At 43.8% G+C, this 25,505-nt stretch overlaps 1 protein-coding gene across 9 annotated transcripts in view; it reads left to right on the forward strand.

Moving 5' to 3' along the window:
* Positions 1 to 2,904: 2,904 nt before the first annotated feature.
* Positions 2,905 to 25,505, forward strand: part of EML1 (echinoderm microtubule associated protein like 1) — a 122,957-nt gene continuing 100,356 nt past the window's right edge. For 7 of the 9 annotated variants that reach the window (XM_017729061.1, XM_017729064.1, XM_017729062.1 and 4 more), the window contains exon 1: positions 24,207 to 24,394. In XM_017729061.1, the coding sequence (XP_017584550.1) occupies positions 24,268 to 24,394 (127 nt within the window). In that variant the 5' untranslated portion in view covers positions 24,207 to 24,267. Of the gene's footprint in view, positions 3,264 to 24,206; positions 24,395 to 25,505 lie in introns of those variants that run through there. The other 2 variants (XM_008629747.2, XM_017729067.1) reach the window with 2 other exon arrangements.

The following is a 25,505-nucleotide window of genomic DNA, read 5'->3' on the forward strand; positions in this document are numbered from 1 at the left end:
CCCTAGGCATATCAGCTCAGCTCCAGGGGTTTTGCATTGTCAGGACTGGCCTTGAACCTGTCCAGGGATGGGACATCCACAACATTCCTGGGCAGATATTTCTTCCTGGAAATCTCCAGAGAGGGGTATGGACACCATAGCAACTGCTTAAGTATTTCAAGATGCATGAGGAAAATGCAACTGTCTTCCGCAGGAGACTAAATGGTCCAGAATTATCTTTTTTAGGAAATTCTCCAGTGACTTTCTTCCATACGTTGCATTTACTACCCCACTCATGGTACTTGTCATGGATTTATGCAGATGGCTCTCTGTCAGGGAGTAAAATGATGCAGAGGGATTTATAACAGGTTCTCTCTGCTTGTTGAGGGGTAAGCATCCTTCAAGTTCCTTGGAAAGCCCAAGTGAGAGCAGTTATTGGCAAATATTTAGCCAATTTCTCACATTAGTTTAATACCTGCTGAAATAATATGTGCTTTACTTCCCACCTTTTATTGTTTAGTTCAATTTTTGGCTTTTGCATTTTTTGCCATGACAGACACTAGGCTTATTCATAAATTCCCAAAACTTTCTCTATCAGACTTAAATTTTCCAGGCTTGGCCTTTAAACAGGAGCAAACATGGCTCTTCTCTTTTCAGGCTCAGAAACAGGGGAATTTTAAAGAAATATTATGTTTTAAGCAAAGAAAAAAAAATCTTATAATTTATCAAAAGCCAGCATTGTAACTAAAGTATCCAGGGATCAAAGCTAATTTTTTGATTGAAGTATCCACATCAAAAGGAGGGGTTTGTTTGTGCGTATCATTGTAAGAATTAGGTCTGATCTGTTCAACTTTTGACCTGCTTTAGTATTTCACTGAAGAGCTCTCCCAAGGCCAAATCCTAGTAAGGGCTCTGGCAGATGAGCTCTTGCCAACTTTGCCGTAATAATTTAAGATGTATTTTTCCTTCCCCCTCAGTCTGCTCTGCTGGCTTCTCTGGCCCTCTTCCAGAAGATGCTGACCACCTGCAGCAGACGTGGCCACGGACAATGTAATGGGGGTTACTGAGGCAGAGGTTTCTTAAATCACTCTCAAGGATGAGATAGAGCTGAGACACCAGTCTGTGATTTGGCGTGCCTTCCCTGCAGGCACTTGTCCAGCTCTGCTGGAGGGCTCTAATCTTTGGTGGAGGAGCACCAGTACACAGCTGTGAGAGGTAACTTCAAAACCAGCTGCAGCTGTTTGCTCCGAATACAAGGAGGAATGGGGAGCCCTTAATCCTGCAAATACTTATGCATGTGTTTATAACTGTGAGCAGTTCCAGGAACTTCAGTGGGGCTTGAAGTTAAATTGGCACGTAAATGCTTGCAGAACCAGGAGCCTGCCTTTTCACAGAGTTGAGCTAAGAAAGCTTTGATTCTCACACATTGGAGAAATATGTTTCTGCAGTCAGATGACACTGCAAGAAAAGTCCCCCAGTCCAGTTTAGGCCTTCTTCCTTTCCCCGAGGCATACCAAGATCAAGACCAGACACCTCCCTGACTGCCAGAATAGCTAATGGCCACTCCTTGGGTCTGTGGGCGGCAGCAGGCTGGAGAGGTTAAGCATGATACCCTGCACTTCTCCTCCTCGCACAGCCTCTTTGGCAGAGAGCACAGCCTGAGGCTCTGTTTCCCTCAGAGCTGCCCTCCAGGTGAGCCTTACACCAGTGAATATCTCCATGTGTGTTGCATGAGCAGATCAAGAAGCAGGCACTGACAAGGGCTGCCCAGGCAGAACTGTGCCAACAGATCCTCATGCTGGCCAGCCCCAGTGGCCACCAGACACTTCTGGCTCTGGTTGCCCAACCCTGTGTAGGCAACATGAGGAATGGTTTGAGGAACATGTCACAATCTACTTTTGCAGCTATTTTAGCTTCTTAGTCAGTGGCCTGACATCCTGAATTGAATCCATGGTTAGCTGTGCTGCTGAGTAACCAGCAGAGTATTAAAAGGCTTCTCGTCAGAGAGAGAGATCAGGCAGACTCAGCAGTGTCAGCCTTTGGGTGCTTAGACTGAAGCATCTGAGCAAAAGCAGCCCAGGTCATTCCCCTGAGGGGCTGGCTCTGGCTGCTTGCTCTGGAAGTTCTTCCCAGAGAATCCCCCATGGAGCCCCCCTTGCCTCCTCCCAGCCCTCCCTCTGGCTCTGGGTCCAAAACCCGGATATTTGTGAAGGGCTCAGACACCAAAGGTCTGAGTCAGGCAAAGCCCTGACTGTTCCCAGGAGGAAAAGTGGCAGCAAATCACATCCCCCACCGGGTGCTGAGGCTCCCACCAGGTCCTGCACATGTCTCTGCCAAGCCCAGCCTGGCTCTAACGCTGCCAGAGCCTTTGCTTGAACTTCATTAAGGTGCCTAATGAGCACACCAGTGTGCAGGGGTATTCTTCACTGGCTTTGCGAGTCTGGGAATCTCATACCAAGCAAATACCACATAAACATTTTCAAAGATTAAAAAATAAGTCTTAGGAGCAGCCACTAAACTGGCATTAAAATGGCATGTTTTAAGCAAGAAAAGTCATGAAGTTACAGAGAAATCTGCACTCACAATATTATTATAAACCACGAAGCAGCCTTTAGTAACAGTGTCACAAAACAATTTCTCAGATATTACAATATAAACAAAGACCTTTTTTTTTTCCTTCCCCCTTAAAGAGATACACCCTGGCTTCTGCCACCTTTCCAGCAGTGAGTGTTTGTATTCGGACCCTGCAGAACAAGAAGGTGCAGAGCAAGATGTCAGAGCCTATCCCCCAGCCCACCAGCTCCCCCCGCAGCTCCCCGGGAAGCAGGAGAGCCCTGCGGGGTGTCTCCCACTGCCAACCCCACCGCACAGCAATTAGCTCTGTTCTCCCGCGCAGATTTGCGGCTTAGCCCTTAAAAGCCGTTTCATAAATATTCGATGGCCTTTCCGACAGGGTAATGTGCCTCTGTGACATTAAAGAGGAAACTCTGCGAAGGGGAGGGATGACAACAAATTTATCCACCAATAGCACACTCTTTTGGCACAAAAGCACATTCTTATCTTTACATCCCATAATGAGAAGGCAGGGACGGGACTGTTGCTACAGCTCTCTGGGTGGGTAGATGTAGAGTGCAAGAGAAGGGTGGCTGTAAACTGTTAGATATTTTTTCCCCCTCGCCTTTGCAAACAGAAGGACCCGCGCTTGCGGTCCTGCAGTGGTTTTCCTAAGCCCCCGGTGAGGAGGACTTCTCACACGATGTCAGACTGCGAGGGACTGCCTGTGGGTAAGCGCCAGATTTATATTTACCCCAGTGTCCTGCCGACTGGTTCACATTCTCAGATTGCAAAGTCACACGCGAAGCCGCTTGCTTTTGAAGGGAGCCGGAGCCGTAGCAGGGAGAGGAGAAACTCCCTGAAAACACTGCAGATCCTGGTGCGGTGCCTTACGAGTCTGTGGTGGAGGGCTGGTGAGGGTGGTAATGCCTGGATTTTCTTTGAAGGCACAGGGGCTGGGTAGGAGGAAGGGTTGTGGAATTCAGACAGATGGTCTGAAATGTTGGTGTCCAGAGAGATGACGGTATTGATGTGTGCAGTCTTGAGCTCACTAAGGAGAGTTTGTGGGGATGTGTGCTGCAGGACCGGGCGCTGTGTGTGGGTCCTGTTTGCTCCTTGATAAACCTTCCCGGACGGTAACGGACACAGCAAGGGCAGATAAATGGGTTTATTTGCTGAAAGGAAATAGAAATGTACCTTATTTTTAAAATAAGTGTGTGACGCACTTTGCCTGTATCTGGGAAAGGGTACTTTACTAGCACTTAGGGCTGTATCTGTCAAACTTCACTGAGCAGAAGAGCACATCAGCAAGAAGCATGTTCCTCAGCTGTTTCTTTTAAAACTTCTGTAGGAACTGTAAATATTCTCTAGGCTGCCTCTACCAAAGGAAACTCTTGTCAAAATGATAGCCTAATTCTCTGCCAAGGCATTTTACTAATAAAGAGATGGACTACTGGAAACATCTTTTATTTTATTTTTTCTTTTGCCATGGCAAGCATTTATCTTTTCATATATGTATATATACACACACGTACTGTGTAGCGTTCAGGTTCCATTGGCCTGTGAAAGCTGTGCATCAAAGATGAGGTTCTGAGCTAAAAAGTGGGGCTGGAGAAGGTGAAGGCTGCCGCAGTGGGTTTTTTTTCCTCCTCTCTCTCCTTCCATTTTGCAAAGCAAATCCCAAGTCCAAAACCGCACACTCATAACCAGAGTGGAAAAATATAAATTATGTATATGGTGCAGAGTGAGCTGCACCATGCACAATTCCCTGTGCTGTTGCTATCAGCTAAAGACAAGAGAGATGAAAACAAGTATTTCCTGCTTACCTGCTCAAAGGGCTGATCTTTAACCAGCAAAGTTTCTCTTCTCCAGGCTTTGATTTTAAAGGCCTGGCCCCAATTTGCTTATTAAGCACTCTGAGCTGGGGGTGGGATATTTCAGGGTGACAGTAGCAGTATCAGCTGGCATCTGATATTAATGATGAAACTGATATCGAGTGTGCATGGCATCTTGTGTGCAGAAGTTACTGATATCTCAATTACCTTTGCTGCTGAAAGGACCTAGGAGTTTTCTTCCAGAAAAATATTCATGGATGCATTGAGGGAAGGGATGTTTTTTATGGGCAGGAATAAAAAATAAAGATAAAATGATGTTTAGATGTGGATCAGAAATGTGCCAGCATACACAGAGGGAAAGGTTTATTTCTCTTTGTTCCCCTAAACATGTCCCCCTGCCCTTTTTCCAGACCCTGTCCCAAGGGACATCTGCTTCACAGACCTTGCATAATATTCTGGTACCTGTACTTATAGATGTGTGGATGCATATATGCATATAAAAATAATCACAAAACCATCAGTAGAGAGAGAAATGGTGGTACTGCTTCAGAGTTATTAAGTAATGTTAGCAAGCCAGTTGCTGACAGCTTGCTTTTCATGTCAAGGAATTTTGAAATAATTCTCTTCGTGGCTATTGCTCTTTGACCAGCTAGGTCAAAGTTTAAAACTTTAGCAGTTTAAAACTTAGCACTCCATAAAAAGAGTTGCAAAAAATCATCATCAAACTTCCTAATACACTAATTAGTGACCACTAGTGCAGAAATGCCCTTTTGCTGAGTCCAATGAGCATAGCAAGGCTGGAATTGTACTTCTGAAATCCTTGGTTTTGAATGCAGCCAGATAATACAGCTACAGAAAGTTGGTGCAGTGACAGATATCATTAGCACTGCAATGTGGCTGCAATCCAGAGCCCTGCTTCTAACACAAACCGTACAGCCCTGTGCATGCGCCCGTGTATACACATGCACATGGCTATAAGTAAGTTTAGCCAAAGCACAATATCAGTGTCAAGTGTATGTACTGCTTCAGGAACCTCTTTGCAAAGGGTATGCCTCACGAACAACCTGGAGAGCTGCACTTTGTAGTTACAGGAAATTAATGCCAGAGTTTTTAGACTGCTTTCAGCCTCCACAAGAATGTAGCAGGAACAGCTGCGTAATTGTTCCCTCAGAAAAGCAGCTCGGGGGAAATGGCTGAACACAATCTTTTACTTAAAGTTGGCTATAGCTGGATATGAACGGGTTGATACACCAATCATTTTTCAAGAGACTTTATTCAGTAAGAGTATCCTACTTCAGTGCTGGAAATGGTTATGCAATTTTTTCATGATGAAAGCATTGGATGTTTTTAAATTTCTGGTTTCTGTTCAATTCCAGCGTGGCTGCACCCTTTCACTGTTGTGGAATGGAAAATTAAACATGTGATGCAAACAAAGTTTTATTTTGTTGTTTGAATGTAGCACAGAAGACATAAAAAAAAATCTTAAATGCCAGAATGCAGATTACATGTAAGCAAGTGTACAGTAATTTTGGATTGAATTCATACCAAAAAAAGGCATGTGAAAGGCTTTTGAGATTTGAAAGTGAACAGAATTCTAAAATTTACACTAATAATTTCCTATTGTAACACAGGGAGATAAAGAAGAAAGAAAGATCAGTCACTTCAGGACAAACGCACTCCTATTTCTTCCTCATTAGCAATTATTGACATACTGATGCTATCCATTAGTGCCAGCTACATAGATTTCTTGTCACTCCTACATGCAGATAAAAGAAAAGCACATCAATTATTTAAGTGCTTCCCCTTGTGTGTAATATTTTCCTCTTGTAAGGAGTCGTAGTTCAGTCCCTGAACTACTGAACAGCTTTTCACGCACCCACCATTTTGATTAGGAATATATGAGTCATGATGGTTCTGGTTCTCAACACAAACCTTTGACTTCAGAAAAATCTCTGAAGTCATGCAAAGGTTCTTAAAGTGTCTCTTTTCTTATTTTCCCCTTTCAGTCACAGACTGACTTTGAATAGCATGTGTAATTTCTTGTGGATAACACCGCTGCTGAAATAACACAGGGTATTGAGCTATAACAGATGAAGATTATAATGCTGAAGAAGAACCCCAGGAGTCCCATATATGCATACTTTCTCTGTTATTTACTGCAACAGGGCTAAGAAGGGAAGAAACAGAATTGATGCAGCTTGTTCTGGAGCAGGTGGCATGCGAATCTAACTGAATTTCCTTAAAATTCCTCACAAACTTTTATTGGCTTTGTTTCAGTAGAGGACTTTTCATCTGAAGTATGTTCCTGACTCTTTAGCTAAATACTTCCTTTCAAAGCTAAAATTACATATTTCAAACATGTCTTTAAGACAGACTGGAGCCAGTTCATAAAATTGGTGTTTTCAGAATTAGGATATCCCAGAAACCTGTGGGAATTTAGATTTCCTGAAATTCAACACATTCTGCACTGTCATGGGGAGTCCATTTATCTCAGCCAGAGAGGCTGTCAGTGAGCAAGACCTCCAGCTCCCATGCTGGACTGTCTCTAAACAGCTACTGGAAATTAAATATGGCCCACGTACATTTCTGTAACAAAAAATCATGACCCAGCACAGGCATGAGCACTACTCCTGTCAAATTAAATTCCCCCACTTTCACATACTCATATTAGCATAGGACTATGCTTGAAATTAACATTTCATTAGATTTGGTAAAAAATGTCTATCTTTTTGCAGATAAGTCTATGTCTCCCTTAGGACTAGAGCACCACTTCTGCATTACAGTTTGCAGGGTGAGACCCTGAGTAGAAGGCAACAGCCTGAAATCATCTTGCAGAATGGCTGTGGAGACTGCAGTTAGCGCTCTGGGGTAAGCAGAGAAGTGGGAAGGTTTTTCCAGCATATCAAGCCAGTTACTTGCTGCAATTCAGGAATGAAATGGCATGACTTGAGCATCTCAAGAGAGAGGTCTGCAGGATGAACCATAGCTCCTGACTGCACTAAACCCACCAGCACTGACTTGCATGCTCAGAGCTCCCCAGAAGCATCCCCCTGCCAGGGGAGGGTGAGCCCAGGGTGCCGAGGTGATGAGAGCCTGGCAAGCAGCTCTGTTACTTATCAGGGTTTGTAACTGATAAACACTTCACAGAAACTCTGATCTTGGTGTATGGACCCCCCGGCAAGCTCATTTCCTTTTGTGTTTGGGAAGTCAGCTTAGGAGATGAATGCTAGCTATTAGGAGCAGTCACACATTTTCCAACAGAGTGTTCTTTCATCACAAAACGCAGATGTTTACAAATCAAAATGCAATATTTTGTTGACTGTGTCAATATATTAATACATTTCTAAAGACTGTATCTTTGAAAATTGAAATGGAGTGGGAGCAAGACAGAAAGCCTTTGGATGATCAGGTAAAATCAAATCAAATATAATATCTGGGTGTATTGCCCCAGTTTGACGAAAATGGAATTGAAATACCAGAATTATCTTGGCATCTGGGAGTTCTCCTTCTGACCAGCTCAGTTGCTCCCCCAGAAATTCTGTGCCTTCTCAGTCTGTCCAAGCATTGCCTTGAGCAGCAGAGGCTGTGCATTCAGGGGGCAAACACTGATGATGATGATGAAGCAGTCATCATGGTTTAAAGCTTCAGAGAGGTTTTGGAACATGAAGATCAGGCAACCACGCAAGGAAAAATGAACAACTCTGGTGCCCCAGGAATCCATGTTTTGCAAGAAAAACCCCAGAAGCAGATTTATGGTGACAAGCAAGCCCCATGGAGACACCAGGTTGGGAGCCTGTCAGAGGTATGCCTGGGAAGCCGTCTCTGTTCATACAGCATTTTAAGACAGCCCCATGAGCCAAAATATTCAGCCTACAGTCCACGCAGTGTTAAAATCACCAGGGTGCAGCCTTCACCTGCTTCACAGGTGAGGGCTGAGCCTGGGTTAGAGGGCTCCCTGCTGAGTAGGGGTTCTCACCTTCAGACAGGGCTTTCAAAGCCTTGGGGCTGCATGGCTGAACTGTGGTCTCTTTCCATGCACCTCCTTAGATGTTTTGTTGAGAGGAAAAGGGGCTTTTCCATTTGGGAGAAATCTGAGGCCTCCCCAGACCACAAAACATTGCTTCAGTGCTGAGAAAGGGAGAGAGCCGGGAGAGAGACACAGGGCAAGGAGCAACTCCACATTTGCACTTGGGCAAAATGCCACACACGGCAAAGCTGGTTCCTTGTCAATTCAACAGCAAAGATGAAAGAAGGTGGTCTCTGTTGCAGCCAGGTGTGTTTTCAACTGGAGTTCAGCCTAGCTTAGGCAGACTTAGGGTACCTGTACATAGCTGTATAGTACAAGCCCCCTCTGCTACCCATAAAGTTATTTCTGACAACTAGCTTAAAAGTTTGCAACCTCTGGAATTAGGAAAATGGTAAACTCTGCTGTCAGCTCTGTTTTTCTCCTCCAGTGTGGTGTCCTGTCCCTTAGGTTTGGTGGTGGTTTGGTGGGAGCTGACTATGTTCCAGGAGTGTCCTGAGCACAGGCACTGGGTTAGTCTTCATCTTCAGCCTCTGCCTTTAAAGTAGCAGGTGAGGTTTCTTTCTGTGCACTACTCTAACTGTTCAGATGGCAGGCAGGGGCTGTGTCAGTTCACAGTTCACTTTTCTGAAGCAGAATGTGAGTGTATGTGCTATGTGATACAGAGGCTTCAAGTGGGGCTATTTGACCTAGAAGAGACATTAACACCCATTTTCAGAAAAGAACTGGTTTTGTTTGTCTGTCTGTTTGCTTTTCTTTCTTTCTTTGAGGAGGGGTGCTGAAGGAGGAGAGCTCTTTGAGGCAGTCAATAGAGGCAGTAGAAGTTAGCACAAATGCTTGCTGCTGGGGTGCTGGTTAAGGATCTAGTAAGGAATAACAGAAGATGCTACATATTTCCCAAGAGCTCCTCCCCTCCTCCCCCATCCCCATCCCCTGATGGGAGGATTTTCCTTATCTGCAGAAATACTTGGAAGCTGTAGTTTGACCCAGGGTCTGTGAGCAAGAGTACTTGCACAGTACAGCACATTTCTGAACAGTCTTATTCCATGGTATTTACAGTAACTTAAGGCATGCAAAAAATGACCAGTGTGTTCTTTCTTCTCCTCTCCTCCGTCCCTCATAACATCTGCAATATTTCCAACGTATTCTGTGTTAAGCCATCAGCATTTAGAAGCCATAATTGCATTTAACAATGTCTGGAGCCTTCTCTTGCTACGGACTTTTTATACAGGCAGTAATTTAGAGGGTGGGGCCCCTTCCCTTTCTTTGCCATTCAGGCTGCAAACTGAATGCCCAGTGTGCCCTCCCCAAAACCTGGTGAGTGCCCAGTCTCTCATCATCATATCCAGTTGCTCTTCTCTCCCTGTTATTGCTTTCCTTAAAGACTGTGATCAGCTCCCTCACCACACACTAGTGGTTTCCACAATTAAATGTATAACATTAAAGATTACCTTACATCTCAGACCTCCTCTAAAACTCACATAGAAGACTGGCAAGATCCTCCAAATGCTTTCTTCTTTGTGGGAAAGAAACTCTGGGGCAGAGGAATGGGCCTCCTGACAAATGCCAAGTGCTGGGCATGGAGATGTTGATAGTGCCCAGGATCAGCTCCCCGAAGGAGTCCTGAGTTTCACGGAGCAGCTGAAGTCACCGTTGAGTCAGCAGGGCACACGGGGACTGGTCATAGCTGCTCTTTGGTTCTGCACACGGTCTGTCAATCACACGAGTTGCTTTTGGAAGAAAAGCAAGCCCTGGCTCAGATGACTCCAAACTGGGCTCAGTAAAATATCTGTGGCCCTTGAGGAATCACAACAAGTTCCAAGAAGACTTTGGGAAGCACAATGCTGTCTCCATCACAAAAAACAAAGAGCATTTCAGAGAGGTGCCAATGGCTGATTTATCTCGGGCAGCTTTTCCACACTGCCCAGGAGGGAACCCCCCCAGCACCACATCACTGCTCTCAGCACTGTTTGGATGGCTCAAGTTTCCACCACTTCAGTGCTCCTCGGGAGAACACAGACTCATCCCCACCACGTATTATGAAGGCATGAAATTAAGAGTTTGGAGAGAAGTTTGAAAGGTTACGGCCCAAAATCCCCTCATAAATCCATAGACACTACTTGCAAACTGGCATTTCATGTGGTTCTCACCTATCTTGAAGATAAATATACACTTGCACACTTATCCTTTGTGGTGTGTTCTTTGTGGAGCTGCAGGACATGCTCTGACTTTGCCAGTACCCCTCAATCACACAGTGCACCCAGAACACTTCCCAGTGACTAATATAGTTGCTGTGAAAATGGTAAAATCCTTACTTCTGAACCAGAAGGTGAAAACTCCTGTAGCCAACTTGCCTGAAGAGGTCTGCTGAGGAAATAAAGAAATAAAGCACACACACATGAAAAAAGACATGTGTGTAACATCTGAACACCTAAAGAGACTCTAAAACCTAAAGAGGTGACAGCAAGCTGAGTGTCTCAGGTTGTGCTTGATCATGTGATTATGAAGGACTTGACTTCAGGTTAAACTTATAATTTGCACATCTCCCACTCATGCTTTGGGAGCATGATCCAGACTTTTTGGAGTCAAGAGAAGCCTTTCCAGGCCAATGAATTAGGACTCTCAAAAATCCTAAAATTATCATTATCGCCCTGACACAAATTGTACAAATTTTGGCTGGGTCAGTTCAGTTCTATTCCTCAGACCAGCAGCCTGAGCCCTGTGCTGTGTGGCTGGAGACATTTGCTGGGTGAGGCCCCTCCACCAAGCACTCGTGGGGCATGGGAAGCACCAGGCATTAGTCATACTTTGTCCCAGCACAATTGCTCAGAGAAATGTATTTATATATGCACTAATTAAAGCTTAGTGAATGTTTTGTGTTTCCCCTACTGAAACATTGCTAGATATGACTCAGCAGTAAGTCACACAAATAGCCATGTGTGCAGAATTATTCAGAGTTTATATGTGACAGATTGGGGCACATCAAGACTAAGCCAAAAACAGTTGCCAGTGCTGTGGGTGTGTAATCGGAGATGCCAGGGAGCTCTTCTTTCAGAGCACCCAGCACACCACTGTATTTCACATATTCAAACTTCACTGGCAGCTGTGAGCACTGGGCATGTCCATAAATAAGACCTGTGGTCTCTGGTCCAGTACGAGGAGATGAGGACCATGCCATTAGTGACTATTTGGGAAAACCTGGGTTCCCACAGTTTCTCCATGGACCGACACTTCTCCCTTTAAGAGCTGCTCTGCAGCTGAAGCACAGATGAAATCCAATTCCCAGCAGAACTTTTCAAGTAACTTAACCTGAAATTGTTCTTGATCTTCCTGGAATGGTATACTTTACCATGTTCAATATCTTTGACAGGTGAATTGGGATATTATGATAAACAACATATTGGAAACACATGTCATAAAATACAAAACACTCCGGGACCTCATAACTAGATCTCTAGCAATAAGAATACTTGCAATAATAATAATAATAATAATATTAACTTGATATTTCACCAATTGCTTGGAGATGCTCTGCAATGTCAATAGCCTCACACACAAACACCTCTGATACAGGCAGCTTGTCTCTGGGACACTAAATCTGTCATCTTCTACACCTCTTTATCCCAAATCAGAGGCTCCCGGGTTCATCTTGTTGCTGTGACAGTCAGCTGGTGTTCTGACATCCATCTGACTTAGGCATGATATCACAATCTCTTTGTGCTGGAGGCATATGGACCACATGTGGAAAGGATTTTGAGAAGGAAACTATTATTCCCTGCATCTGTCATAAATTCCAAATGGTATATTCAGGCATAACTGTTCAAAACCAGATAGTGCATTGATGAAATGGAAGCAATTTCTCTGGGAAATCTCATCTAAACTGTTTAATTATTCTTAGTGCTGCCAACTCTTTGATGTTTATCATGAGCCTCATACAACTTGTTTTAAATTTTTTTCCCTAAAGCCAGGTTTCTTGGGTCATGAGTTTTTGGTGGCTGTCAAAATGTCTATGCACTGTCCCTTTTCACCCAGTCAGCAACACATAGGGCTCGTTATGACACTGGAGAGTTTTGGCCAGGTATTTGAACACAAAAGGCTTAGGGAGAAGCATCGTGTGGGAAAGTGAGAGAGAATATGCAATGTCTGGAACAGATATGGCAGGCTGAGGCATACAGTGCTCACATATGTAGGCTGGAGAATAATATTTCTCTAACAAAAGCTGTCTTTTTAAACACCAACCACATTTTCTGCATGTTTTCATTTTGAGTCATTTAATGAAAAAATTGGAGAACTCCAGGGAAAGCATTCAATCTGCTCACAGGTTTTCACAGGACGAGTGTTTGCTTTCTCAGCAAACTCCTCTCCTACAATTGTTTGGTTTCTCCAGATCTTTGGGGAGCATCCTGGCACACAAAGGAGCTGGAGAGCCTTTTTGCTGTCCTTTACTACTCTCTGCCTACTCTGATGTCCTATAAAGTGGGAGGAGCAACAAGATAACTCTTCACTCTTCTCCCACTACACTGGCAGGAGAAAATCACTGAAAATCGACCAGATGACACATTTTTGTTGAGGCATGGTGAGTCTCATTCCCTACTGTAGGAGTTTCCCTGCTCAGGCCAATCAAAACATCACCAACAGCAGCAAGGACTCTGCACCATTTTGGGCTTTGGTGATGCAGAGAGATCATCAGACCCTGAGCAAGAGCATCTCCCTCCTTCATTCTGCCATTGGGATTTCAGCAAAAAAAAAACAAAGCCAGTTCCTGAGGCAGCACATGTGCTCCAGGGCCATGTCCCTCATTTCCAAGGTCAGGTGTCCCTGCAGAGGAAAGGAGGCAGAGGAGCACCCCAAGATGCATGAGAAAACTCACTACTCTCTGGCTATGAGACACCCCAAGACAGGTAGCCAGGAGCTGAACATCTCCATTTTGTCCAAGGGATACAGGATTAGAAAATACTTGTTTGTACTAAACTGATTTTACTTTCTCCCACAGAAATGTGCCTCAGAGTTGAGTATGTGCATTTGCTTCCTTTTCCTAATGAAGTTCAGCAGCTGGGTTATCCTAGATAATGGTGCCAAATCTTTAAAGATTTCCTTGTTCTGAGATGATTGCTCAGTTGACAATATGCCTTGTTAATTAAGCTGCCTTGAGGGACAGGGGAGAATTGGAGGCAACTGGATGTTTTAATAAGGCACACAAAGAGTGAAACAAGGCTGTAGCAGGAGTCCGTCCCAGCACGGCCCCAAGCCCAGCTAAAGAGCTGATCTTTGCCACCTGCAGTGCCTGCGTTCTCGGAACAATCCCAAATGGAGTTGTTCGTAGTGAAGAGCCAGCACAGGGAGAACAAATTTATTTCCCACTGCTTGACACAGCGCCTTGCCACAGGCCAACCTGCTCACAAGTCGGGGTCCTGGAGAATGCCAAGGAGTGAACGCAGCTGGGCAGGCACCCTCCAGTACAGCTACTCCAGGCTGTGCGAAATCACTTGTTACTTGCAATGAGTCCCAGACCTGTCCTCTCAGCAGTTCATGGCATCTGATGAGCCCATGCATTCGAATTTCTGTGTTGATCCAATATCAAATATCTATAAAAGTTGTGAAAAATCACCAGGAATGCTAATTACTCACTGAGCTCAGACTATGGTCAGAGATAGCTCTAGGCTCCTGCCCAGAGATGGAGGTTAACTTTAGTTCAGTCAGAGGTTATTAGATCCCTGTTTCTCCTTCCATTATTTCCCAAAAGCCACTTAGCAGAACTGAGATATCTTCCTTGTCTAAATTCTCCGGCTACTGATGATGTTCGGCTGCCTTGTCTGTACTTGCAAGGCCTTATGCTAAATTTAGACAAGGAGGAGAAGTTTCTCCTCTGGACCTTAATTTTGTGGGTTACTCATTGAATGCTGTGGGCACAGTGTGAGCTAAAAATCCCATTTGCTGCACAGCCAAGTGGGTTGGGGCTTGAAAAATGGAATTCTTCTTGCTACCTACTAGACCTCCATCTGCCCTTCATGTGAAGGGCACATGCCCTGTGCCCTGAGGGATACTGCTGTGATTTTCCAAAAACTCAGGATCACCTCTTTCTTTTTTATATGTTACCTAAGGCAAGCACTTCTTAAAAATTGTCTCTCTTCAACTGCGTGTGGGGCTCTCAAGAGATCCTAAATAAGTGATGTCTCTGCCACAGTGTGGTGTTCCCTGGAGACACTTCCTCTGAGACCTCTTTGGCCTTTCTTTGGTTCTTTGAGTCCTGCCCATGTGCTGCTGCCTTCCTTGTTCTGCCTGCCAGCAAGTCTTGTAAAAATACCTTGATTTTATCTAGAGAGGAAATAGGAGGCATCAAAAAACCAATTGTATGAATTTATGAGAGTGAAGTTTTTGCATCTGAATACTTATGAAGTAGAAATGCAAAGTAATTTTCTGTTTGCAGTGAAGATTGTGAGGAAATTCTTTGTACTTATTAAAGGAAAGCATCTCTTACTGCTTTCACATCTTTAATAAGAGTGTGTTTCTTCAATTCTTATGTGATAAGCATGGAATTCTACCAAGTATTTGATGATGACACAAGCAACAATAGTGAAATATGATCCAGTTGCTCACGTCACTGAAATCTCAGAAGGGAATTACCGCCTTTAGCAGGGTTCATTTGAGGCATACTACTTAAGGTAATAGGGCTGGACAATCTCATTAAGATTTATTTCCACCCCACTTAAACACGGGTTCAAAAGTACAGCTGGAGCTGTACCGGCTTTATCTTTGGCTTACAGAGGAGATTGGAAAAAGAAGTAAACAGAAAACGCGCTCAGTCGCTCAATCGGCCGGGCCGGGGGACTGCAGTTTAGAGCAGACACAGGCTTATGCCCAGGCCTGGAGGCTGAGGAAAGCAGAACAAACTTTCATCCTTATTACATTTTCTTCTTTTTTCTTCTTTTTTCCGCTCCCGTGGAATTTAGGAGATATTGCATCATTCCATGAGGGAGAGAGAGGCACAAAACAATTGCTTCTGTTCTTCTTTCATGGTAGTTTACCATGTTCACTGAATTTCTTCCAGACCTGAATTTCTCCGTACTCATTTGGGAAATGTATGGGTTAGGAAAAAAACACTTTCAAACATTGCAGCTTGTGTTGCAGATTCCCTAAGTAGTCTGAGATGTTTACAAAGCTCCCAGCACATCAGGCTTGTCCTGCAGACCATGATATGTGATGACAGTAATCCTTCTATAACATTCCAAGTGCTTGTTCTTGCTTCTGTTGAAGCCATCCAGACTGTGAGTTATTTGGAAGCATTTCTTTTCTTTTTCAGTATAAGAGAAGCAGAGGATGTTTCCACCTGGGAGAGGAGAATTTGCTAGATAGCAAATGCAGAAGCCCACTATATTTGCTGCAGTGACTTCCTGGTAAGGGTGAATAGATGCACCCAGATGCATCAAATGCTCAAGGCCGGCTGCTCCTACCAAAACAGACTCATGGTGATCATGCCCTGAAGCCCAGGAGCTTTTGGAATCAGACACCCTGTAATCCAGAGGCAAAGCTCAAGCTGCCAGCACAGTCCAGCTCTTCCTACTGCAGGCAGCATCTTCAGGCTCATCCTGGTGAGAGGATAGACTGCAGGACTGCAGAGCCAGCACCAAGGGGAGCCGTCAGCAGGCAGATGATGGAAACAGCAGAGGACATGACCTCAAGCATGTCCTTGGTGTTGCTTCCACATGCAACCTAGCCAAGCCCTTTGGTCTGGGAGTGGATTTTCTCGTTTGGACATTGCACTCTCACCCTTCTCAGATTTGGACCATCCTTTGTGGTTTACCCAAATCCAGAGTAAATAACTAAATCCAGAGGCCCCTGGAGAACAGTAAGGCAGGGAAAGGCATTTGGCCCTCCCCAACACTTTCTGTGACAGAGTCAGCTGAGAAGTAGATCCAACGTTGCTATTCCCTAAGTTTGATTTCCTTGGCACTTGTTAGATGCATAGAAATGTACAGTCAACACTGCCATGTAGACAAGACTAAAATCTGAATGTTTGGAAAAAAATGAGGGATTGAATAGAAAGAAAAATGAAGTCGGCAGTTCTAAGGACCCATCACCATAGTATCAAGACACTATTTACAAAACTTCTTTGTTAAGAAGTTTCCGCATGCTCTTTCTTTCAATTTCAGTTAAACTCAATATAGTCACTTAAACTGTGCCCTGAAAGGCCTGTAATCCAAACATGGAAACATTTAAGTCATGTGCTAAAAGAAGAAAATGAAGCTGCATCCAGTGCAATGTGAGGACAACTGGGCTGATCCTGGTGGACCCGCAACAGCCCCATTAACACTCAGGGAAAAAACTCTTGCAAGCCCCAGAGCTGCCATGCTGGGAGGAAAACCCAGACATGCCATTCTTCAGTGGGGAAACTCTCCTGCAAGCCCCAAAGCTGTTGTCCCTAGGTAAAAACTCCCCTGCAAGCCCCAGAGTTGGCCTCCTGGGGTGGAAATCCTCATGCAATCCCCAGAGTTGTTGTCTTGGAAGTCCAAGGCTAGGCCAAAGGTAACAAGAGCTGCCCAGGCAGCCTGGTGAGCTTGGACATAACATGGCCCCTCTGGATCACTGCAACTGCATCTCCAGCACTGCCTGGTACATCCATCCCTGCACTGTCCTCTCCTGTGTGATGAAAGTGTGCTCTGGCCTGAGAGCAGCAGAATAAGCCCTGTCTATTTTCAGTGGCTGATTTGTGTGAAATACAGTTCAGACTCTGGCATGAAGAGGGAAAAATTATTTGGGTAGTCAAACTTCATTTTGTTTAATTTGGAATTATTAAGAACATTTATATTTTTAAACGCAATGTTTAACCTGACAGCATTCCATTAAAATGCTTTATATAACCTCATTAGGAGCTTCTGTGCAGTACTATATTTATTGCAATTAGCAAATATAAGTGGCTCAGACAAACTGCAAGATACTTTTCCTGCCCTGCTCCTATTTTGTTCCTCCATCTCCTTGCCTGCCATAACCTAAGCCTAGCCTAGATTAGATACTTTCACATCTCAGCCTTTCTGTCTGACAAGTCTTAAAGAAGGAGAAATAAAAAAAAGGAAAATTAATGGAAAATTAACCATTAGGAGCCTCTGGGAAATCAAAAGAGCCTTTTAGATTAAGTCTCTCACTAGTGTCAAGGCTAGTAGCAGTACCAATGGCATTAGTGGCACTAAGTTACTTAGTCCCAGTATGATTCAAAATTATCTGTAGCTATGCTCTTATCCAGAGTAAATCCTCATTCTCCCAGGTCTTTTGTTTGCCATCTCTTGACAAGCTAGGTTGCATATAAATGAGCTCATAAAACCTGTGAAGGAGGAATATATTTTCATTTGTATTGAAGTTTCATGCACGCAAATGCTACTGTACCAATACTAGTAACGAATAGTATTAGCAGTTAATGAAGCCAACCCTTATTTGGGCTTTGTTTTGGGGGTTTTGTGCCCTTACTCAGTTATGAAATATGTGAAATGAAAGGAAGGTTTCCCTGAATAAGGACAGAGGCCAATTTTAAGAGATACTTAGACCTCGCTCCAGTCAGTGGCAAAGAGTGGCCAAAATGGCCTGTGTTCCAACCAGGAAGGATCTCACAGGATGGCTGGAATTTAGCCTCTGAGGTCTTGCATGGTTTGTGAGCAAATCACAGGCTGCTAAGCCACTTTAAGCCCACAGACTGTTCAAGATCCCAAGAAGGAGCAAAGGTTTGGGTACCTGAGTCTCAAATCCTACCACACATGCCAGAACTCTGATATGAGTGCTAGTTCAGACCTTTCAGCCCAACCTGACACTTCTGTGTGTGCACACAAATGCCTGAGTCTTGACACTGATGAGCAGATAAGCACTGGTGCTTGTCCTGCAGCCTCCGGAGAGGTTTCAGTCCCCTGGCAGAAGGCATCCTGGCTGACTGGGCTGGGATGTTGTGCACAGACAGTGTGGAGGAGCACTTAGGAAGCAGTGTAGAAACCACTTCTAGACCCTCCACAACTGACCTTGAGCTTTTCCCTGGCAATGCCGTGTGGCTGTGCAGGGAAGGGCGGCTGCACCCCTGTCAAGCTCCAGCCCTACCTGGCTGGTCTGCAACACAAGATGTTAATGCTCCTTCTGCCCTTTGTGCTGGACTGCACTTTCCGTGAGTGATGATAGCTGGAAAAAAGCCCAACTTTTCTGAGGCTGTTTGAGGTTTTTTACTTTTTCTGGAAAACAATAAAATAAAGGTGTCCATGAAGTTCACTTACTCACTTAACAGTTAGATAAAAATGCATCCAATCATTACCTTCTTGACTTGAATAGAACTTACTTCAAAGGTGCCAGATACGTGGAGCAGCAATCAGTAAAATTATTTTTCAGTTACTGCAAACATCAAAACTATTGCACAAGGTTCAGAGATCAGTTTAGAGGGTTCATTTTGTGGGCTTGGGCAATGAAGGCCCGGGTTTAAAGGACCATTCTTCAGCTATTAATACCTGTATTTGAGGACCCAATTCACAGACATTTTCTAATTCTGTTCTTTTCTATTGGAGTTGCTTCGGTCACTGCTTCTACTCCCAGCTGCTGCTGCCCTTTCCTCCTAATGCCCTCCAGTGGGACAGCCTGCTACTTCACCTCTTGGGAATCAATCTCAGAGTGTCTCTTGCAGGAGATATACTCCAAGTGCTCATCACTGGATAAGCACTACCCCCAAAGGCCATTGAACTGTGCTATGTGTCACTGCCACAAGTAGAAACTATCAGTTGCAAGATGTGTGGAGGTAGTTTGCATTCCCATCTGGAAATATTCATGCTGAGTCTCTCTCATTCCTCATATTTTCACTGATTTCAGGGAGCTCTGTTTGGGCTCAACTCATGCTCCTAAATTCTCAAGATCTCATCTATTATTTTTCTTGGAAATCTTTTGATCCAAAAATGCGTCAGCTGACAGGTGTATCTTTGTCTTGTGCCTTGTATAAATGTAATCTTTATGGCAGGTACAGGTTGAACTGAAAAATATCACTGATACCTACTTCCATTGCCTTTCCAGGAACTGATTTAGGAGACATTCTCAAGATTAATGCCTTGGCTGATGGTGAGGAGCATTAAGAGTGGGACCAAGATAGGGTCAGATTACATAAAAGGAGAAACACTTGCTGCAAAATCCACTACTATGCAGAAGAGAGCATAATAGCTCATGGATTAATTTATCAGCATTTCAAAGCTGCTCTGTTGGAGATGGAGCACTACAGCTAGAGTCTGTATTCCAGTTGTTTACTGTGATTTTGTACTGGTTGGTTTACAGAAAATTTTAAAAGAAGGACAAATATTGCCTATAAACCCTGTTGCCAAAGAAAATGTGAGAGGTATTATTTTCAGCTTCTTATTCATTAAGAGGGAGCTGCAGCACTTGAGTCTTGCTTTGCTTTTTGGCTGCTGGGAGCCAACAGTTTTCCTCTTTGAGTGTGGAACAGTGCACGCCCAGCTCTTGAAGGAAAACAGGGAATAAATCACAAGATTTCCAAAGTTACCTTGTTAAAATAATATGTATAGTCTAAGCATGTGCAATCATAAACATGCTGTTGGAAGGGAAAATGTTTGGGGAAACTTTTACAAATTGGAAGACAAATATGCTGGTATCTCTAATTGTGCTCCAGTAGGGACATGTAGTATTATGTGCAGACTGCCTGAAGTCATCACTGCCTCTGCCAGTGGTGTTAGGAAACAGTGTTTCCTAACAAAGACAGATTGTGCCTACAGGGAAACATAAGAGGTGACTGCCAAACAATATCAGTGAATGTATAAAGAAAATACTATTTAGTTAAAAAAAAAAAAAAAAAAAAAGACACAAAAATCTGGTTACGTGGCTTGTCTAAACTGAAGAGACTAAACTGTTGGTAAATAAGATTCCTTCCAACCCAAACAATTCTATGGTTCTATGAACTAAGTATAACTGCCCAAAGGATTCATGTATTATTCCCCAGTTTTCCTACTGCAAATTAAATACCTCACAAAATGGTCCTTAGCAGCAAATATTAAACCAGCTGTATTTTATTAGTTACCAGTGAATCTGCACATCACAAGATAAACAATGTCAAAGAGAGAAAGAGAGAGAGAGAGAAAGAGAGAGAGAGAGAGAGAAAGAGAGAGAGAGAAAGAAAGAGAGAGAGAGAGAGGAAGAGAGAGGAAGAGAGAGGAAGAGAGAGGAAGAGAGAGGAAGAGAGAGGAAGAGAGAGGAAGGAAGGAAGGAAGGAAGGACCATTAATCCTAGCATCCCAGATTCATTCCCTCTGAAGATGGTGTTCATGGGCACACTAATTAGTGAGTGGTGGTTTCAGTCCCAGGAAAGGCCTGACTCAGCCATGTGCAGCTGCAGGGGTGCTCTGGAGAAAAAGCAGGTGTTGGCTCCTCTGTGTTTGGGGCTTACATGAGTAACAGCAACATACACTCATTGCCCTGCCCTCTCAGCTAAACACCTCTGATTTACCTGCCCTTCACACTGGAGCAGACATAAAGAAGATCGCTGGGCAACTAAAGAAGCAATCTTGTTCCATTATTCTTCCTAGGGTTGCTAGTCGTGGGTAGAGTTTGCATACAAAAAATAAAGGATAATTCCAGGAATACAGTGATATTGGAACAGACAGTAAAAAATCTAACAGCTCTGAACACAGCCCATTTCAGGTTTAAAATGCCTATCAATAAGCTCAGTTACACATTCATAAATCATCACTTGAACTACAAGGATGTCACCAAAGAGCCCAATTTAATTTCCTCCCAGTCCATGACAATTTACAGGACTCTGATTTAAAACCTCGTCATCACCCTAAGTGCATATGTTTGGGGGCTGGGTAGTTGAATCACATGAAGCCTTCCTCAGCTGTACTTCTAGAAGTCATTCTGTGCAATTATTTATTACTTGCATAAATCAGAGCAATGCAAAGAGGTCTGCCACTGAAGTTTAGCAGCATATTCCTGTTTCTGTTATTATTCTAACATATCTAACCCAAGAAAGGGGAAATTCCTTCCTTGGTTTTGTTTGTTGGGACTTATTTTATTATTATGTTTACGGGGGGGGGAGGGGGGGGCTGGGGTTTTGGTTCTTGTTTTTTTGGGAGGTTTTTTTGACAATGTTATATGCTCCCAGGGAAACAGTAGACAGTGATTTATCGATGAAATTCCTACAGCAGGAGGAAGTCATTCTTGGGTCTTGCTGCCATGGAGGGAGATAAATAAACTAACATATTTAGCTAAAGACTATATAACCCATAGGAAAACAGACTGGAGAGATACACAAGCTGGCACGGAAGATAGTGAGATAGAGAACAGAATGTTTAGATAGAGGCACTTATGGGTACTCCCCACCAACAAATGAATCATCAAGGGCATAACAGGCTATTTTTAGCAGCAGTGTCTATGTTACTTCTGCCTTTTACCTTGAGAAAACTGTGAAGCACTAGATAGCAGATGCTAAAAATCCACACAGCAATGCTGGGCTTCCTTGTACAGATGGGCAGGACTCGGAGCGCCTTTGGCTTGGCTGTGCAGTAGACCTACAGAGGTGACAGATTAGATAGATAGATAGATAGGTAGATAGATAGATAGATAGATAGATAGCTATTGGGGGTAGTACGCTTTCCCAACACACACCATCACATGGCAGGTATAATGGGAGACCTCAGGCACCCTTTGTGCTGACAGCCTCTACTTCCGTGCTTCCCCTCAGCTCCTCTGAAGGGATCAGGGAGATTGCGTCTTCTGATATCCTAATCATTGCTCTGGGCAAAATCCTTTGACTTCAGCTGTAAAGATCATGATTTAATCCAACAATTTAGCCCAGTAATGGAAACCAGCTGGTAACACAATATTTGGTTTTGTCACGATATTCACCATTTGGAAGTAACGGGCTGCAAAGCCCCTTTGATTTGTGGCAGGACATTCCATTAACATGTTTATAAAAACAGCCAAGATGTTTCCATTGACAGCACTTCACAATTTTCTCTATTACTTTGGTGACTATTCACTTCGAATGGAAAGTGCTTTTCCGCACCAGTGAAGCACAGCTAGTACATAACCTTGGAGCGCTCTGAAGTGCTGGGATGCTACAAGAAGTAACGCTTAGGAGAGCACATCCTCTCTTCGGCACGAACTGCCCGGCGCCAGGCCCCGCACAGCTCCCTGCCTGCAGCACGGCTGTGTCACCCACAAACCGGGATGGAATGTGCCCTGTGGCATCGAGGGGGAGCAGAGCTATTTCATCTGCCTTTCCCTTTTGCGTGATTACCAAGTCGATTTTGCATTCAATCCCTTGTATGCAATTGGTGGTAAAATCTATGCAGGTCTAAGCGTGCTTCCCAAGCTTTTATTGGATATCAGAAACAGTGCGTACTTGTCTGGCAGTGGGGGATATAAAGGCTGTAAGTTGAGAGGCTGATGTTCAAATCCAGCGGATCAGCATAAAGCCCTCAGGATATTATTCTTGCTGCAATTACAAGTAACAGCTAAAGAAAGGGTAGGAGACTCTCACATAGTGAATGTTTCTCTTCAGTTGCTTGTAAGAATACTGCAGACAAGGCTAAATAGTTGTAACTATTGTAAAAATTGATCCCCATTTGTGTCTCTAGCTGCCTCCAGCTTTTCCTTATGGGAGGCAGCAGTGGGTCATCAGTGTGGTCACTGTAAGCTTGGTACAAAATAAATCCTGATTCAAGAGTCTCCTTGAGTGACCTTTGCTTATATGCACAAGTGCTTCTCATGCAAAGAGCCCCAGAGATGTCGATGCTAATAGGTAGATGGTAGAGACAATTTCACTGTGACTGTTGGAGACTGGAGACGAGGAACAAAAGCTCCTTTCTGAGAGCTGCTCATCCATCTCGAATGCTCTGACTCACTTCACCTCGTGTGGGACTGACTGCTTAGAAAAACCAACACTGCCATCTTTTTACCACGTGTACAGGATCACAGCCTTAGCATACACAAAGCATTACTCATTTCAGCTGATCCCATTAACGCTGAAGACACAGGCTTGCACTTACTCTGGATGAACCGTAGAAAAGGCTTCTGTATGAGAGGATTATGGCTACTGTTCAGATGCTCAACATTTCCTAGTTAAAATATATCACAGTGAAGCAATAGCATCATTAAGAGTTTGCAATGCATCAGCATCTGCTTTATTTCTTCTGTTAAAGCCTTCCTAAAGTTTTTGGGGTTTTGTAAAGCTGTGATGAAATAAAACCTAACTGTTGCTGTTCTTGATTTTCACAAAACTACTTACTTAAGAAATAGACGAAAAAATCTCAGGCTCAGTTGTACAATACAATCAGAATATCAATGCAAAATGGCAATGCAGTGCCATGCTAATGGAAGCAATAAGATGAGCAGATTTCTGGTCACCCAACATGTACCTCTCTGAGCCTGCTTGTATGCGAACACAAACTAAGTCTGGCATAAATTAGATGAACTATGTTATCTCACATCAAAATATTTTCCCAGTTCTACATGTTTCCAAATATATCTAATTTATGCATTTCTGAGCGTGTAGTGTGTATTGCTCACAGCTGAAGCAGGTGTAGCAGCTCTTCTCCTATTTAAATCAGAGATGTTGTTACATATTTCAGTGGATAGAAAAGTACTTCTCCAGGTGGTGCCAGATTTGAGAAAGAAAAAGGGGGTTGACAAATTCATGGAAGGCATCCAACACAAGCCCTCCAAACCACAGTCTTTTGCTGCAGGACATGCACTCTCCCTTTCCAGTGACCTTGCTATCCTAAGCATGTTCTTATGACATCACCTTAATGCTGTGGCTTAAATACAGCTTAATTAATTTAGTGTCTATGCATTGCTGTCTGCTGCCATTGTAACATCCACATAAATAAAAAGAAGAGAAGGTGCTCAGCTGCCTCTCATGCAGAGCCCTTTGAGTCCTGGGCATAACCCACCAGCTGCTCCAGGGGCATCGCTGAGGAACATGAAGTCCATCCCTGAGGAACCAGCCCAGGCAGACCACAGTGGAGCACCAGAGTTCTGTGCAGGTCATTTGTTTCTTCCATTACTTAATTCCACATTGCCTTTGAAAAGAGGATTGCCTTATATTTTATAACAGCTGTGATTTTAACTTAATTTACAAAGTAATTAGTTGTCTTCAATTGTGATGGGGGTTTGCTGTTAAGTAGTAAGTAGACAGGGATAGCACAATGATGATTTCTGTGGTCTGGATGCACTACTGTAAGATAGCATCATTTCTGTATAGTCTGTTTAAATACTGTACTACAGAAATAAAAAATGTTCTGATCCTTTGTTTTTATACGTGTTACCTGTTCAGGGTGACTAGTTTAGTCTGAGTTTAGAACAGAAAATATCTTTCCTTTTCTTCCAGTACAGGCTGGAAAGTAGACAGGTGGCAGTAAAAAAAAAAAAAAAAAGCACTACAAATCTAAAGCAAGCTATAATGCCATTAATGGTTTAAGTTACTTTAATAAGAAAGGATTTGTTGCTTACTAGCTTGACATTATATGTAACTACTTTCAGACAGTAAGGAAAAAAAACCAAGATAAGCTATCAATACAATTAATTTTAAATATATTTCATTTTCCTAAGTAGTAGACTTACAGATCTTTTTATTTACCCATTAACAAAAGTAATCTGCATCCTGAGATCTAGGCAAGAAAATCCAATGTTGGAGCTCATGCAGAGACTAATCTGTGAAGATTACATTTGGCAGCATACCCCCCAAACCAGATTTAAAACAGAAGAATGTGTTGCATTTCTACCCCACCCCAGAAATACCAGCTCTCCTGTACCAGGGCACAGGGACCTGTTAGGAAACGGCAGTGGCTTGGTGGTCTGCAGGTGTGACCCTGGGAGGTGCTGTGTACTGCTGGTGCCCTCAGCAGTCCTTCCCTCCACAGCACTGGCTGCCACAAAGCTTCCCGAGCCTGGCAGTGGCCACTCCAGCAGCAAGGGGTGTTACCTGTGTTACAGATCAAACCTGGGCCCTGCACGGCGAGAACAGGTTCAAACCTGTCCTTTGACAGCCCCACTGCTGTATTTCATAGCATGTGACTCGTTAACTGTGAGCACCTGAGACAGCCCAGCTGGAAGGAAAGATGCTTTTGGAGCTGGCTGCTTTGCTCAGAGAGACCT

This window comes from Corvus brachyrhynchos, unplaced genomic scaffold, assembly GCF_000691975.1.
Source record: "Corvus brachyrhynchos isolate BGI_N302 unplaced genomic scaffold, ASM69197v1 scaffold1, whole genome shotgun sequence".
Lineage (NCBI taxonomy): Eukaryota > Metazoa > Chordata > Aves > Passeriformes > Corvidae > Corvus > Corvus brachyrhynchos.